Source organism: Xiphias gladius, unplaced genomic scaffold (genome assembly GCF_016859285.1).
Source record: "Xiphias gladius isolate SHS-SW01 ecotype Sanya breed wild unplaced genomic scaffold, ASM1685928v1 HiC_scaffold_1477, whole genome shotgun sequence".
Classification (NCBI taxonomy): Eukaryota; Metazoa; Chordata; class Actinopteri; order Istiophoriformes; family Xiphiidae; genus Xiphias; species Xiphias gladius.
In genome coordinates this window covers 335,917-351,687 of record NW_024401807.1, presented here as the reverse complement: position 1 = coordinate 351,687, position 15,771 = coordinate 335,917, and the positions used below count along the sequence as shown (strand labels likewise).

The 15,771-nt window shown below is 39.7% G+C and overlaps 1 protein-coding gene across 2 annotated transcripts in view; it reads left to right on the top strand.

Moving 5' to 3' along the window:
* Positions 1-313: 313 nt before the first annotated feature.
* Positions 314-15,771, top strand: part of plcd4a (phospholipase C, delta 4a) — a 29,955-nt gene continuing 14,497 nt past the window's right edge. For both annotated transcript variants that reach the window (XM_040123148.1, XM_040123146.1), the window contains exons 1-10: positions 314-420; positions 2,268-2,315; positions 3,898-4,056; positions 5,127-5,355; positions 5,604-5,733; positions 5,922-6,153; positions 6,949-7,150; positions 8,262-8,406; positions 9,385-9,537; positions 11,967-12,134. In XM_040123148.1, the coding sequence (XP_039979082.1) occupies positions 2,291-2,315; positions 3,898-4,056; positions 5,127-5,355; positions 5,604-5,733; positions 5,922-6,153; positions 6,949-7,150; positions 8,262-8,406; positions 9,385-9,537; positions 11,967-12,134 (1,443 nt within the window). In that variant the 5' untranslated portion in view covers positions 314-420; positions 2,268-2,290. The remainder of the gene's footprint in view (positions 421-2,267; positions 2,316-3,897; positions 4,057-5,126; positions 5,356-5,603; positions 5,734-5,921; positions 6,154-6,948; positions 7,151-8,261; positions 8,407-9,384; positions 9,538-11,966; positions 12,135-15,771) is intronic.

Here is a 15,771-nt window from a genome sequence, read left to right as displayed (position 1 = left end):
ACTTCCACCAAGTATTGTAGAGGATCTCAACAGAGTTCAGAGGTACTTAGTTACCTCACATCCATACAAAATAGACAAGGAGGCAACTTCAAACACATTCTTCAGCTTCAAGCTTTTCTCCTTATCCAGGGAACGTGATGAAGATAGAACTCTTAGAATTGTTTAAGAAATGCTAAACAGGGCCAAACAGTTAATCAAGCAACCGGACAAAAAGGATCTGGAGAGAGAGGGCTGGGGAGAGGGGCGGGGGGGGGGGGGACTCAACTCACTGTGAGTGAGTTGAGTCAGGCTGCAGTTGTTGCTGGCTTTCAGCACTGCAGCACGGCATAAAGAAGGGCAGCAGCTCCGCACCATATGATCTTTTCCATTTCAGCAACAGCCAGCGGCACTGACCAGGACTCAGGGATGATCCTGCACCAGGTCAGACACACCGCTTAGGTTCCAGCTGTTTCTCTTCAGTATTGGTAGAAATTCCAGAATTGCTGCTTTTTCCTTTTTACTCAATTTTTTACTAGAATGTTTGGAGGTCTATGAAGGAAGTTCACATATATTTCTCTATGTATATATATACTGCAAAATAAGACCGCTCAGTTTGATACATTTCCATGTAGTTCCTATAATACATCGACCTATGTGTGGATGTTTACAGCAGTAAAGGAAGGAATCGTGGGAATCATCAGCAGACCTTTGCTTTCAAAATAAAATGCTGCTAGTTATCACTTGGAAAGATAGCATGAAAATGTTTGTCTGACAGCACACAGACAGATTCATTTCCTATACACTGAGAACTTTGTTATGTGGTTGTCTGTCAGGTCATAAATTCTCCTAATGAGTGGATATATTATGTATATGTATTACATGTCACAGAGAAACACAGCAACTGTACTATTGTCCATTTAGAGCTGAGTGAATATTTCAATTCAGAACTCCCCTGACTATATGCTGTCTTTTTGTGTGTGTCATCTGCCTTTTATTAACTTTAAAACTGCTTATCTGTGTCTGTTTTATGTATTTTGTTTTACTATATTTTGTGTATTAATAGTGTTGGCCTCTATAATTCTTTCATTCAATGAACTACAGTAATTTAATTACCCAGTAGTCACTTAGCTAAATATAACAGCATTACTTCAGGTTGAAACAAGGTAGTTTTGCTACAATAATACTGTGTATGAGTCACATTCTGTACATAAGAATGAACTATTAATGAAATGAGTTGGGCCAGCACAGAGTCAGTTCAGGTCATAAATGAAAGGAATGCTGAGACCATGACAGGGATTTGGGGAGATTAGTTGGCTTAGTGAGATCAACAGAGCAACTAAACAAAAAGTGCAGAACGGGACAGAATGCAGTGAAAACATAACAGAGCAGCAAATAAGCATCCAGATCAACTCAGTGAGCTGCCTAGTCACATCGTAAATAGCACAGGGATGAAGGCTGGAAAAATGCGGCTGCAGCTGCCATGTGGAACAGGCATCTCATGCAAGGACACCGAGACAATGTTCTTCTAATGGATCTTGGGTTACGGGTGTGATTCACTTCAAGAGCATGAAACAGATCTGAGAGAGTTCCTTTACAACAGTTTGTTTTTTTGTTGGACTACATAGATTTATTTGGGCATTGTGATACAGTGAACCTCTCTGTAAGGTGCCATTGGACCACATGAGTTCCAGACTACCCATTATTCTATATGCAATATGTCTCGTCAAAATGTGAAAATTTAAGTATAAAAATGTACATACTAAGTTTTTTCGGATAAATTGCCAAATTCTCCATTCTAGGTCTGGAGAGTTTGAGTGTCTACCCGCTGGTAGCTAGGTGAGATGTAAGAGAGTGAGAAATTCTTTTATCTCATGCCATGAAACCATTAAGTGCTCACGATGAGTCAACTGATGGTGAGTCTTCCATTAAAAATGGATGATTAGGTTGGATGGTGATGGCTGGGTGTACTCCAGGTTTAATTTTGGGGTTTTAGCATATATTAGCATATATTTAGCATATATATTTAGCATATTTTACACATACAGTATGTTTTCATGTATTTTATGTATGTTTTATGCTCAAATCTGTGCATATTCTGTGCTTCACCTTGCCACAAGACAGAATTCCCATTGGGGATAATAAAGTTGAACGTGAAGTTATTATATAATATTTAAATGTATTTGGCTTGGAAACATAAAGTTGCCTGAATAAGTAAAAAGCCCACCAATGACAGTACGGGAACTATTTTTCAGTTGTCAATTTGCTTGCTATTCTGTTCTTTTCTTTAGATGGCAGTGTGAGAAGACACCGAATGGCTTCCACAGGGAATGGCCGCCGTAAGTTTGTTCTTGTCTCCTGTGGTGGGATTATGGTTTCCTTTTTTGAATTATTAAACTGAGGACACTATGTATAAATTCTAAATTGAAATGATATAGAGTAATTGGTTAGCTAATTGGTTTGAACCTGTCTCTCTATGTGGATGTACGTTGGTGTTAGTGTTAGAACAATATCTGGATGATACTGGCCAGTTTGTTCAAACTTTAAAGACATTAGTCTGTTGTCAAGGATTTTACACAAACCTAGGCAGACATATATACAAATTAAGATGTCAAATATGATCCACAGCATGAAAGGACTTTACTAATTATATTTCCTTGCAAATTTAAGACCCATAGAGATGCTTTGGTAAAGTAAACATCTTAAAGTCATATTACTCACATGATTATAAGCTTTTTCATGGAAGTCCAGGGCTGCAAAAGTAAGATATAATCATTTAGTCAAATTGAAATTTAATTTTCAATTTTTTTGTGCATGATGTATAACAAAACTTAAAAAATTTAAATGTAAATATCTAGTTTTACTTTTGAGGTTTGAAATGGCGTCAATACTGCCAAATTGAAAAAGAATGAAATCACCACAGAAAAATAATTTTCAGCATGTACCAAAGCATAACATTTCCATAATGTGAATGAAATTTAATGCAATATTGACCTTTTATTTTCAAATTGGTAGATATTGTGCAACCTAAACTTAAAAATGAAATTACAAATGGGATTTGCAGTTGCCTATCCGAAGTCGGTTTTTGGTGGCAGCAGGTTAAGGAGGGCATCCTAGACATCCCTCTCCCCAGCAATGTTTTCCAGCTAGTCCTGGTGGATCCCAAGGTGTCCCTAGGCGAGATGAGATATATAATCTCTCCAGCATGTTCTGGGTCTACCCTGGGGTCTCCTAGCAGCTGGACGTGTAGGACCTCCAATGGAAGGCATCCAGAAGGCATCCTAATCAGAAGCCCAAACCACCACAACTGGCTACTTTTGACGCGAAGGAGTAGCAGCTCTAGTCCGAGCTCCCCGCAGATGTCAAAGCCCCTTACCCTATCTCTAAAGCTAAACCCAGCCAACCTCAAATGGCTGGTCAAAATGAGGAACTAATTTGAGCCAGCTGTATCCGCGATCTAATTCTTTCGGTTTTTACCCAAATCTCATGACCGTAGGTGACGATCGAAACGTAGATCAACTGGTAAATCAAAAGCTTGCCTGTCCTGTACAATGCCCGCAGTTCTAATGACGCCACACCGATCTGCCCGTCAATCCACTCAGATACTTAAACTCCCTCACTTGGGGCAGAAACTCCCCCCCAAACCAGAGGGAGCAAACCACCATTTTCCAGCGGAGAACTGCCTGTGGACTGGTAGTTCGGGGTGGTGGTTCCCATTTTTGAAAAGGGGCACCAGATGGTGTGCTTGAATTATCAGGGTATCACAGCCTTCCCTGGAAAAGCGTATGCCAGGCTCCTGGAAAGGAGGCTCCGACTGATCGTCAAACCTCAGATTCAGGAGAAGCAATGAGGATTCCATCCTGGCCGTGGAGCAGTGGAGAATATTTTTTATATATATTAATTCTATCTTTCTCTTTTCAGGCATACAGGGGGATGACAACCTCCAGTCCATGTTGGTGGGGATGGTGATGAGAAAAATCAAGTCTCGTACCTGGAAGAAGCAGCGCTACTTCAAACTGCAGGATGACTGCATGACCATCTGGTACAAGTCAAAGAAGGCTGGCAACGCCCACTCCACATGTAAGAACACAAGTCACTGATATGATGGATGTCTCTGGTCACAGATTGTGCCCAACATGACAACTGTGATTACACAAATAGTGATGCCAATTATACAATACATCACTAAATTAATTATGGTAGAATAACGTGATGGATAAATTAAGTTTATCTTATAGACCTTTTTCACAGCAGACATTGACCTGTCATAGAAGGAACAGCACAGGTGAAATACATTTTGTTAACAATCGCTCAGTTCCATCAAGTGCCCCAGTAAGCCATGACAGTGAGCCACCATGCACAATACTATTATCCTGGATGGGGCTCACCTAAATGCAATGCATTTGTTTTTAATGGTATCAATTAAACCAGTGCCTGCAATGACAAGCCAAAATGTCTGCTGTGAAAAAGGTTTATAAGGTGAACTGAATTTATCCGCCATTAGTATTCTACCATAATGCATTCTATTTTCTGGGGCCAGTTATAAATCTCTATCATCTGAAATTCATGATAAGACATATTTAAATGATTTGTCTTTTATTTGAGGATTTGACCCTTTGAATAAAATCTAATTAACTAATTAATTATTGCTTTTTGTCATTCCTTTTCATTAGGTACTCTGGAGAAAACCTAGGGCAAGGGCTGTTTTCCCACAGTGGCAAAGATTCAAGTTGGTCACTTTGCTGTATCTTTGCATTTTGACCATTTTTCTTTTCCTAAGAACATGATTTGAAAAGCCTTCTTCTGACCAATGTAAATGATATATCTCGATTAGCATTTGTACTGTAGCACTGAACGTGCGTTTAGTCATTTTATTAAAAGCAATAAACTCCCAATTTTAGATGATATATAGCTCCTGCTCCTACGTGGTTTGAATGCAATTATTGTAAGTTGCTTTGGACAAAAGCCAAATGTCTGCCAAATGATTGTAATGTAATGAATTGTAATGATTTTGCTTAATCCTTTGTTGTTTATCTTATGACGATCACCACCTGGATATCCCCTGTGCACATATATCACTTTATATATGAAATGTGCTATATTTTACTCTGCTTCCATGTCTAAGATGCCATGTCTTTCTTTGTGCCCAGTTTCCGTGAGTGATGTGGAGGCAATACGAGAGGGCCACCAGTCCGAGGTGTTGCTCAGTATCGCCGATGAGTTCCCAGCTGAACGATGCTTCACGCTGGTCTTCCGTGGTCGCAGGGGCAACCTGGACCTGGTGGCCGAGTCAGCTGAGGAGGCACAGTCCTGGATAAAGGGCTTGAGGAAGTTGATTGAGAACCTGGAGAACATGGGGGAGAGAGAAAAACTTGACCAGTATCCTTCACTCAGTGTTTTAAGTTATGTGCCAGCAATGCCTTAAAAGAGTGTGCTGGTTTGCAGTCCACTCAACCTCTGAAAAAGACATTTTCACTGATTGTTTTCCTCCTCTTTGGTTAGCAAAATGATACACGGTAGAAAGACACATCCCATCGAAGTGTCAAAAAAGACTGCACTGCTGAGACCATGGGGTCATCTGCCAATTATATATTGAATATGACACTTTCCTTAAGTGTTGTACCCAGATGGATTGGTGACTGGTTCAAGAAGGCAGACAAGAACAATGATGGCAGGATGAACTTCAAGGAAGTGCGAGATTTACTGAAGATGATGAATGTGGACATGAACGAACACCATGCTCATCGTCTCTTCACAGTGAGTGTCTCACAGTGAGGTTTATGTGTTTTGAGCAAAACAAAGAAACCATGGCTTCCTGTGATTTGAGCACTGAACATAGTGTTTGCTTTCTGTAACAATTTTCTTAACACCAGCTGGGGGCCAATATAAGACCTCTTGAGTCTTAATGCACCTGCCCTTGAACTATTTTCCTTTCTATATCTCAGATGGCTGATAAATCCCAGTCGGGTACACTTGAAGATGACGAGTTTGTGCTCTTCTACAAGATGTTGACAAAGCGTGAGGATGTACTGAGGGTTTTCCAAGAGTACTCAGTTGATGGCCAGAAGCTATCCCAAAGCGATCTGGAGGACTTCTTGAGAGAGGAGCAGCTGGAAGAGGACGACATTCAGCAGCACACCAAGCAGCTCATTGAACACTATGAGCCCTCAGACACAGGTATATGGACTATAAAAAATGTATTGTATCTACCTAGATCTTTATTGCCATTTCAAACATAGTCTCTAGGAATTTGTTTTGGTGAGATCACACAAAACAAAAGCAAACAAAAGAACCTCACATAACACACAGTAACCAACCTTGGGACGTAACAGAAGAGATTTAAAAAAAGTAATAATAATAAATAATTAAACAATTAAACAAATGTACCACAGACCAAGATTTATACCATTGTATTATCACCATTACACCCTCTTAATAGTAATTAGTAATAAAAACAGCACATTAGTGATTTAAGAATTAAGGGCATGAACGGCCTCTGGGTAAACATTGTTGCAGAACCTGGCTGTCATGGTTCTGATACTTTTCAGTCTTTTAAAAGATGGGAGGAAGTTAAAAAGATGGTTGAGAGGAGTCATGTAGAATCTTGTGTCCCCTTTTCCACAATATAATGGAGTAGATTTCAAAGAGGGATTGTAGCTCATGGCCTATGATTTTTGACACAGTGTATACCATTTTATCCAGATGTTTCCTGTCTTGTGCTGAGGTGTTTCCTTACCACACAGTTATTCCAGAGGTTATCGATCCCAGCTTGATAAAACTAGATCAAACCTTCCTGTGATAACTACTATTGTAGTGTTGACTTCCCACTTTAAAGAAGAGCAGATTGTTACACCCATGAAGTACTCCACTTACCATCTACCTATTGCCTCCTGGTTAAGGTCAATGTACCATTTAAGGTTGTATTCCAGCACTATGTTAGAACGTTTTAACACTACTCTGTTGTATTTCCAGCCAAGCTGCTGAATGCCATGACATTTGATGGCTTCTTGATGTACCTCAGCTCAGCTGAGGGCTCGATCTTCAACCCACAGCGGCGGGGTGTGTACCAGGACATGAGCCAGCCGCTGTGCCATTACTTCATCTCCTCTTCCCATAACACCTACCTAATGGAGGACCAGCTCCGAGGACAGAGCAGTGTGGAAGGATACATCAGGTAGCGCTGCTGGATTAACTTTACGAGCTCTGCCAAGTTAGATCATGTGACTGGTGGAATGTCTTTGTCTGTGATGTTTGCAGTGAGTGAACTAAGAGCACACTAACACCAAAAATGTGGCACAGTAATATCCTTGCGAAATAAGTGATGTTGGAATACTACTTGCAAGGCTAGTTGACTAGCTACTTTGGCTGGCAAGCTACTTGGTAACATGCTAGCAAGATGGTAACATGCCAGAACCCTTTTGTGGAGCAGTTTATACTCTGGCAGAAAAAGGATATTATAAAATTGGATAGTAAGATACAGCTAATATGACAACTTGTTCAATTTTGGACCAGTTCTCTTTTAAGAGAGGTCAGTGTGTCAAAAGTTCACCACTTTGAACTCTCCATAAAAAGGGTGTGCATTTACTTCAACTGCTGTTGAAGCTGGTGTGACTGAGACCAAATCATCATTCATCACAACAACTTCTAAAACCAACCAATGGTAAAACATAAAGATACTCTAGTGCTGCGCCTAATAATAAATCTGTCAAACCAACTATCAATTGGCTCAGTAACTCAGTCTCATCTGAACACACAGACATGATACACACAATATAAAAAAATAAAATAATAGAAAAAAAGATGCTTAAAACTGAACAAAGAGCAGAGTCGGTCGGGCAACGGTCACTGAACCACTTATGTTGCGATACTCTAAGTAACTTATAAGATGATTGTATCCAAATCCACCTCCAGTATAATTTCATAGATTTCAGGGATTCCCTCAGCGAAAATCCCTTACCTAATGTGTTCTCTATCTCTCTATGTCCAATTGAGCCTCTAAGGGGTAATGAGGTTTACTGTGGCCTGCAATAATCTTCCACCATTTGTCAGTTTAACAAAACTTCAATAAAATTAAGTAGGAGTTCTGACATCAAATCCTTTTTAAGGGATTCATTAAATTTCATCAAAGTTTGTAATGGAAACGTCAGGCTAATTATGGCATTAAGAAAAGAGATTGACTTGTGGCCAGAAAAGTGAACAAAAAGAAAGACTAAATAAATGAATGAATAAAGGAATTTATGAATGAATTAAATTTATGAAAGACTGAATTTGTCTTTGCTGCTAAGGGCTCTGAGTCGTGGCTGCCGGTGTGTGGAAGTGGACTGCTGGGATGGTGCCAATGGAGAGCCCATTGTCTATCACGGACACACTTTCACCTCAAAGATACTCTTCAAGGATGTTGTCAAAGCAATGGGCAACTACGCCTTCAAGGTAACATCACCTGTACTGGTTATTTCACTTTGTAAATTACTACCTGTCTTGAAGTGAGTGCAAACTCTATGTTTGAAGGACCGCACATTTGTCCTTAGCTTGCAAGGAAAACTTTAAGCCCAAATAGATGTTTACAAGAATACAAGAATTTTGTTAAGGTCAGGTCCTTTTTTTCTGTTCCTTGTCTGCTAACCTCTAGCTGGCAGTAGTTACAGTTTTTGTCTTGTCCGTAGGTTGGAACTAAAACATTTATTCAAAGACAGCGTTTCAGTCCAACAACCGATTGGCCAGATCAGGGTTTTTTTAAATCAACCCTTGCCAGAGCAAGACGTCTATTTAAAAGCTTTAAGAAATATGCAGGTGGTTTTCCGATGTACTTGTCCTTACAAGTTCACTACTCTAACAAGTTGACTACCCCAACCGTAAAGACAGTTGTGTTTTGGAACAACATTCTTTTTAGGTTACACAGGTCACACACTCACAGCCTGTTTGGTAAGATGATCACGCTGGTCTAAATGTGGCCTTTCAAGTAGACCAAACATGTTTTGTAATCCACTCATGCTGATATTGCAATTGTTTTTGCTCCCATAGTCTTGGGAAACTGTATCAACAAATCACTTAACTTCTCATTGTATATTTATAAGAGAGAGTACAACTGTGCAATGATATCCAAGACATAATCTGAAAGCTCTCTGAAGTTATGCAGCCAGTGATCTGCCACAGAGCTCTGTCCTTGAACAGCTGCCAGGTTCACACGCATGTCAGAGCCTGCTGTGTATGAGCATCTGTCTGCAACTGATTACTTGGCCTCATGACCCCTTGTCCGTTCATCTATCACTCTTTCAGCCAGCCAGGCACAACCCACAGGTGTATGGCAGCAGGCGTATTACCTTTCCTCTATTATAATGCTCTCCAAGGTAAAAATTGCCAACTCACTCACTCCCTCTGTCCCTCTGCCTCATCCTCTCTCCCATCCAGGTATCAGAATATCCAGTCATCCTGTCCATCGAGAACCACTGCAGTGTTGAGCAACAGAGAGTCATGGCCCAACACCTCAACAACATCCTCGGTGACAAGCTGCTGAAAAGCACGTTGGACAGCAAGGCCCCCATCGGGCTTCCGTCTCCTGAGGTGAGCTGTGCAGTCCATTGTACTAACCCTACCTCACTCTACATTGTACCAGCTAGCTTTACAGCAGAAAAAAGGTTTAGTCAGTTTCTATACTTAATTGAAAAAGTCTTTCTGAAAGGACACAGATTCACATACCTGTGTTCAGGCAGACAACAACGCATTCATTTAAATGGGGCCTCTAAAGGGGTGGTGATTCAAAAGGCATCACCCTTACTTACTAAACCGTTAGATTTGTTGTACTGGGTCACCATGGCTAACTGAAAAAAAACTGTGTGGATATACAAACCTTTTAAAATAACTCTTAATTTCTGTGCTGTTTATTCATTTATGATTCAAAAATCTAATTTTGTGTGTTACATAATTAACTTGTAAGCTAGCTAAGCATATTATCTTGTCAGCTAATCATCACTGCCCTGTTGCCAATACATTAGCAAAGTAGCCAACATGTATAAAATAAGAGTTTTAGTAATGGCTAAAAGTTAAATGCTGATCACTCTAAACATAAATTACTGGATATCAATTGACGCATAAAGGCCAGACTTGTTCAGTTTAACTAATCTTCTGAAATTACAATTCAAAGTTTTGCTGTAAACACAAAATAGATTACTGTTTCATGGTATACCTCAGTTTAATATAGAAATAAGTTACAGTAATGCTCAAGATGCATACCACAACAAATGGTCTCACCTTGCTGTGACTCAAAAGCAAAGCTAGCAAGAAACATCATCACCATGTTCATTTTAACAGCTTTATCTTCTTAACTCAGAAGTGTGGTAAAAATCCGATAAAAAGCTCACTGGAGCTTTATGTTGTAGCAGCTCAAACGTTATTGGATAAACCAACGTAATTATACATATAAGGATTATTTCAAATACTTGGATGAAAATCCTTTGAAATCAGTGACTGCCATAGCCCATTGGCATCACCAAATCTTGAGTTTCCTACAGTCACCTTCAGTTGCTGCTTATTTGCGGGTCTTTCTGCCTTCAGTTTTGTCTTCAGGAAATGAAAGGATGCTCAATTGGGTTGAGGTTGGGTGACTACCTTGTCCATTGAAGAATGCTCTATTTCTTTGCCTTGGGAATCTCTCAGGTTGCTTTGTTTTGGGTCATTATCCATCTCTAATGTGAAGCAAAGTCCTATAAGTTTTGCAGCATTTGGCTGAATCTGATAGTATAGCCCTATACACTTCAGATTTCATCCTGATACTTCTATCAGCGGTCACATCATCAATAAACACCCGTAACCCATGTTTTTCTGGCAAAGTGTAATCTGGCTTTTCTGTTGTGAAGTGCAACCAGTGGTTTGCACCTTGTGGTAAACCCTCTGTATTTACATTAATGAAGGCATCTCTTGATTGTAGACTCTGACAATGATACGCCTACCTCCTCGGGAGTACTCTTGACCTACCTAGATGTTGCGAACGGTTTCTCTTTACCAAGGAAAGAATTCTGCGATCATCCATTTTAGTTGTCTTCATTGGTTTCCAAGGGGTTTTGGTGTTGCTGAGCTTGCCAGTCCATTCCTTCTTTTTAAGAATGACCCAAATTGTTGATTTGGCCACTCTTAAAGTTTCTGCCATTTGTCTGATAGGTTCGTTTTGTTTGTTCAGCCTGGCCTCCTTCACTTGCATTGACACCTCTTTGTACCGCATATTAAGAGTTCCCATGAACAGTTACCAAATGTAAATTCTATATTTGGAATCAACTCCAGACCCTTTATCTGCTTAATTTGTCATGAAATAATGTGAGAACAGGCCACACCAAAATGGCTGTAATTCCTTAATGCTTAATGCTATATTTTTGTCATACCCCCTGAATTAAAGTTGAAAGTCTACACTTCAATCACATCTTGATCGCTTCATTTCAAATCCATTGTGCCATTGTGGTGGTGTACAAAGGCAAAATTCTGAAAATTATGTCACTGTGTTATGTACATATATATTTATATATTTGGTCAAACTTCATTATATGTTTCCTCTCAGAGTTGCTGTCAGACATTTTTAATAAAAGTGTAATGACAGATGAAAAAAACAAAACAATCAACCATGGCTGTGAGATCCAGCATGGAGGTGATGTTAACAGTGGTTGTCTCCTGCTTGGTTAAGCAACCTGATCCCTTAGACACTATCAGAGCTCACAGTGACTCAGAGGGCACCCTCACTTTCACCCCAAAGATTTTCAGAGCCTCTTGGGCCATAAGATCTGTGTCAACATGCAACACTGGCACTAGAATTATTCAACACCACAATATTTTTCCCTTCCTGCAATGTTTGAGAATATGACTGAGTAGTCCAGTAGCCATTTTATATGGCCGTTTTAACAACTCCAACAACTACTCTCTGAACATGATTTAACACACATGAATTGTTTGAAAATGAAACTGGATGTTAAGGATGACCCTGGGATTTCGTTTGACTTTCTTATCAGGATCTGAAGGGGAAGATTCTGCTGAAGGCCAAGAAAATTGACGGACTGGAGGAGAATTTCAATGGGATAGGGGAGGACTCTCTTACTGGGGAGGTCAGCGATGAAGATGAGGTGGCTGAAATTGATGAGGATAACCTCCACCGTGAGAGCGTCCGTCGCAGGGTTAAGGTAGGGCAAGTTGTGGTACAACTTTTTGGCCTCAAGCCCAGAAAGGCTATTATACACAGTCTGACGAACCAGCCTAATATAGACACAGGATCCTTTAATTTCAGTCATTTTTAGGTTAATGATGCAACGCTGAGGCAAATCCGGAAGTGGATTTTAATGTATTAATGGAACACTTAATAGATTATGCAGACCAGCCCAAAGTAAAGGCACTCCTTTTGATTAAATGGCTCTTGCTTAGAGGTTAAATACTTGCAAGGAGAACGGACAGAGAGTGCTCTCAGTTAATCTCTCCCCCGCTGAGTTTTTCTCAGCAGCCTTGCTCCTTTTTTTTTTTTTTCAGTAGGGGGTTAGATGTTGTTGCATAGCTACACAATTCATCGATGCCTCTACCCGTCTCAGGGGGACGGGTCAAGAAACAAAACTTATCGGGGTACTGTCTCTTGCAGCTGCAGTACCTCCTGTGCAGAATACATCTGCAGCGGTGTTATTAGGGGAATGAACGCATAACATCGCTCCCCCACAATGACACACACTCCCTCTTTTCTCGGCTAATCATGTGTCGGCTATTATTCTTCTGGAACGCATTTAGGAGGGTGGCTGCTGCTTGCTGATGAACTGCTTCAAACCTCGTTGTGTTAGATTTCCATTTTTTCCACAAGGGCTTCTCACCCGATCGCTGTTGGTGAGCAGGTTCATTCAGCTCAGGGATGACTGGTAGTAAGTAAGAAGAGAGCACACAGACAGACCTGATGAGTCCATGGGAAAACGATCTCTGATCGTTCTGTCCTCCACACCACCACCACAGAGCCACCAGAGCCATGATGAGCCCCCTGTGTGTTGTTTCACTGTTGCTAGGTGGAGACACCATGAACCATGTGAATGAACCTACATCCTCTGTTCTTTTTTTCCCCTGTGACACAGACATTAAGACAGGCTCCTGTTTCCTGCTACTTTTATTTGGTGCGTGAAAGTGGTCTGCCAAGAGGATGGTAAGTGGATACATTGTCCCATGCCTGACAGTCTTTATTACACATTTATTTTTACACAGATTTCTGAGTCATTTATTTGGTGGCCTTACTAGTGAACAACTAGTACTAATACCTCTAGCTGAGATATCTACGATTTTGGAACATCCTGTCTGGAACTGGCCAGTTCGTTCTGTTTGCTCCAGTTGTTTTGCCTGACTCAGTGTTTCCTGTTGTTTGTTTTCCCTTTGTTTTCCTTTTTGTTTTTTTTTTTGTTTTACTTTTTTGAGTTTTTTTTGGCCTTTTTTGCTTTTCTTTTTTTTTTTCGCCTCCTTTTTTTCGTCTTGAGTGTGTTGAGTATGGGGATGCTTGTGTTGACAGGGACAGACTAAAGCATGGGTCAGTGCCAGCAAAACCTTTGTATGTCGGTGGGTCGTACCTGTGGTGTGGCGTGGTTCTGTGCCTGTCTCGTTGCTGCTGGTTCTGTCAGCGGTCTTGCCATGATAATTAATGACAAAAAGCATAACTGATTATAACCAACTATAACTGAGTCCAGCCTTTTCACTCCTCCAAATGTTTTCTGCAAAAAAAATTCTGAGGTGCCAAATGTTTATACAGCTTTTGTAATATATTTTTGTAAATTAATACTCAGTAGTCATTGTCTAAAGGGTTTAGGTGTTTATGGGTATAAATAATAGAAGCACCAATCCGCTATGCCATTTTTTGCATATAGCATTTTCAATAGTGCCAATAGCAATTCGCTATATAGCAAACGTATAGATAGATTCGTAGGGATGTGGTGTTGGAGTTATAGCATAGACATATTTTTTCAGTCCTTGAAGTTTCCTGTCAGAGTTTTAACATAGTTTGGACGTGATGTTTTCAGTTGATTTTTAATTTCTTGGACTTTGGTTGTTCAAGTACTATTTTTCAGTACTTTTTAACCATACCAGGAGAAAAAGTACCATACCAGGGGAGATGTTACCATAGCACATAGCAGAAATAGATAGCATTATGAGGTCTGCCATTTAGCGTCTTGTAATTTCTTCTCTGGGTTCTTTTAATATTGTGATTTTAGACAGTCAAGTCCACTTCTCCTGATTTCTCTGTCTCCAATTTCTGTTCAGTGTAGTGTCCTGTTGTGCAGTTTCCTGTTCTCCATTTTCTGTCAGTGTCATTCTGTGACGCTGTGTTTTGTGTGCAGTGTGATCTTTCCGCTATCTTTAATGTTTATAATTTTTACTTGGGTTTGATATGATATTTCCTTTTGGCTTCTTCCCACTTAATTTTTCTCCACTTTTCTTTTTAACAATTCTCCCTGTAGCACCCAGTCGCCTGGGTTTTGTGGTACCTGCAAACTCTTTTGGAATTCTTTTCTTTTATTTTTTTTGCATTTTTTCTGTTTTTTTTTTTCTTCATTTTTTTGTCATTTTCCCATTCATTTTTTCCATTCATGTTCTGTTTTAATTCAGGTTTATATTTTTCATTAAATTTATTTCCATTGGTTGTTGTTGTGTTTTGTTCCATTTATTAGATCCTTTATCCATGGTCACATTTTCTTCCATTTTCTTCATGGTTCTTCCATCCTGTTCTTTAATAGTGCCACTACTCTTCTTTCTTATTCCACTAAGCCTGCATATTGCCGGATGATAAGTCTTTTGGTCAATGGAACATATGTATTTTTAAGCTGATCATTTAGTAGATTTTTTGCTCCTTATTGATCCCTGTAAATCCTCTGTTCTTGTCCATATCTTTTTACATGTGTTTTTTTTTTATATAATTTTGGGAATAATATGTTTTGTTGTTTATGTTTGGTTGGGTTTATCCATTCATTTTTGAGAATGCATTGATTATTACCAGACATTTCTTTTTTCTCAAATTGCGTAGTCAAATGTTCTGATTTCAATGTGTGTATTGAATGAACGTGGAACTAATTTAATTTAGTGATTTACAGTGGAATATCATTTCATAGTTTAGTCCAGGTTATTTACAAAATTCTTTAGAATTCCAGCAACTGTGGGATGGATTAGAGGGTTGCCTGTTAGAATCTGTGAAGCATTCTTAATCTGTTTCAGTAGACACATTTAATGGCTTTCACCCACCTTAAAAAATTGTGCCAAGGTGCCAGTGGAGGTGGCATTGAACCCTCTACTGCTCCAGAAGTGCTTTTGGTTGCCTCAAGTAAAGAGGATGGTTATACAGTTCCCTGTGTGAATGTAAATACATGAATATGAGGCAGAATATTGAAGAGCAGAGCAGCTGCATGAATGTTGTTTGTCTGAATTCATTAAGAAGATAAACTCAGGTATCCAGACCAGCAGCAGTCTTTTTGAGGTTTGAAATGCATCATGCTCTTTTGTGACACTATTACAATTTTCATTTGACTTACAGCATGTGTATCGACATCAAGATAGATACCTCATAACCACCAACACACCCACCCCTTTACAGTTCTATCATATTGTTCCTTACGTGACCCACTATTCACCTACATTTTGTAGCTGTCCAAATGTGCATCAGTTTCAGTCAGTACAGGTTTGTACACCAGCAGTGTAACATCTGTCGTTTTCTTTAAACATTCTTTCGGACATTTTATGCCTTTATCTGTATATGTGTTAAGTGTGCAGTAGAGAGATGACTGAAACAAAGGCAGGGTACCAAGCTTGTGTTTT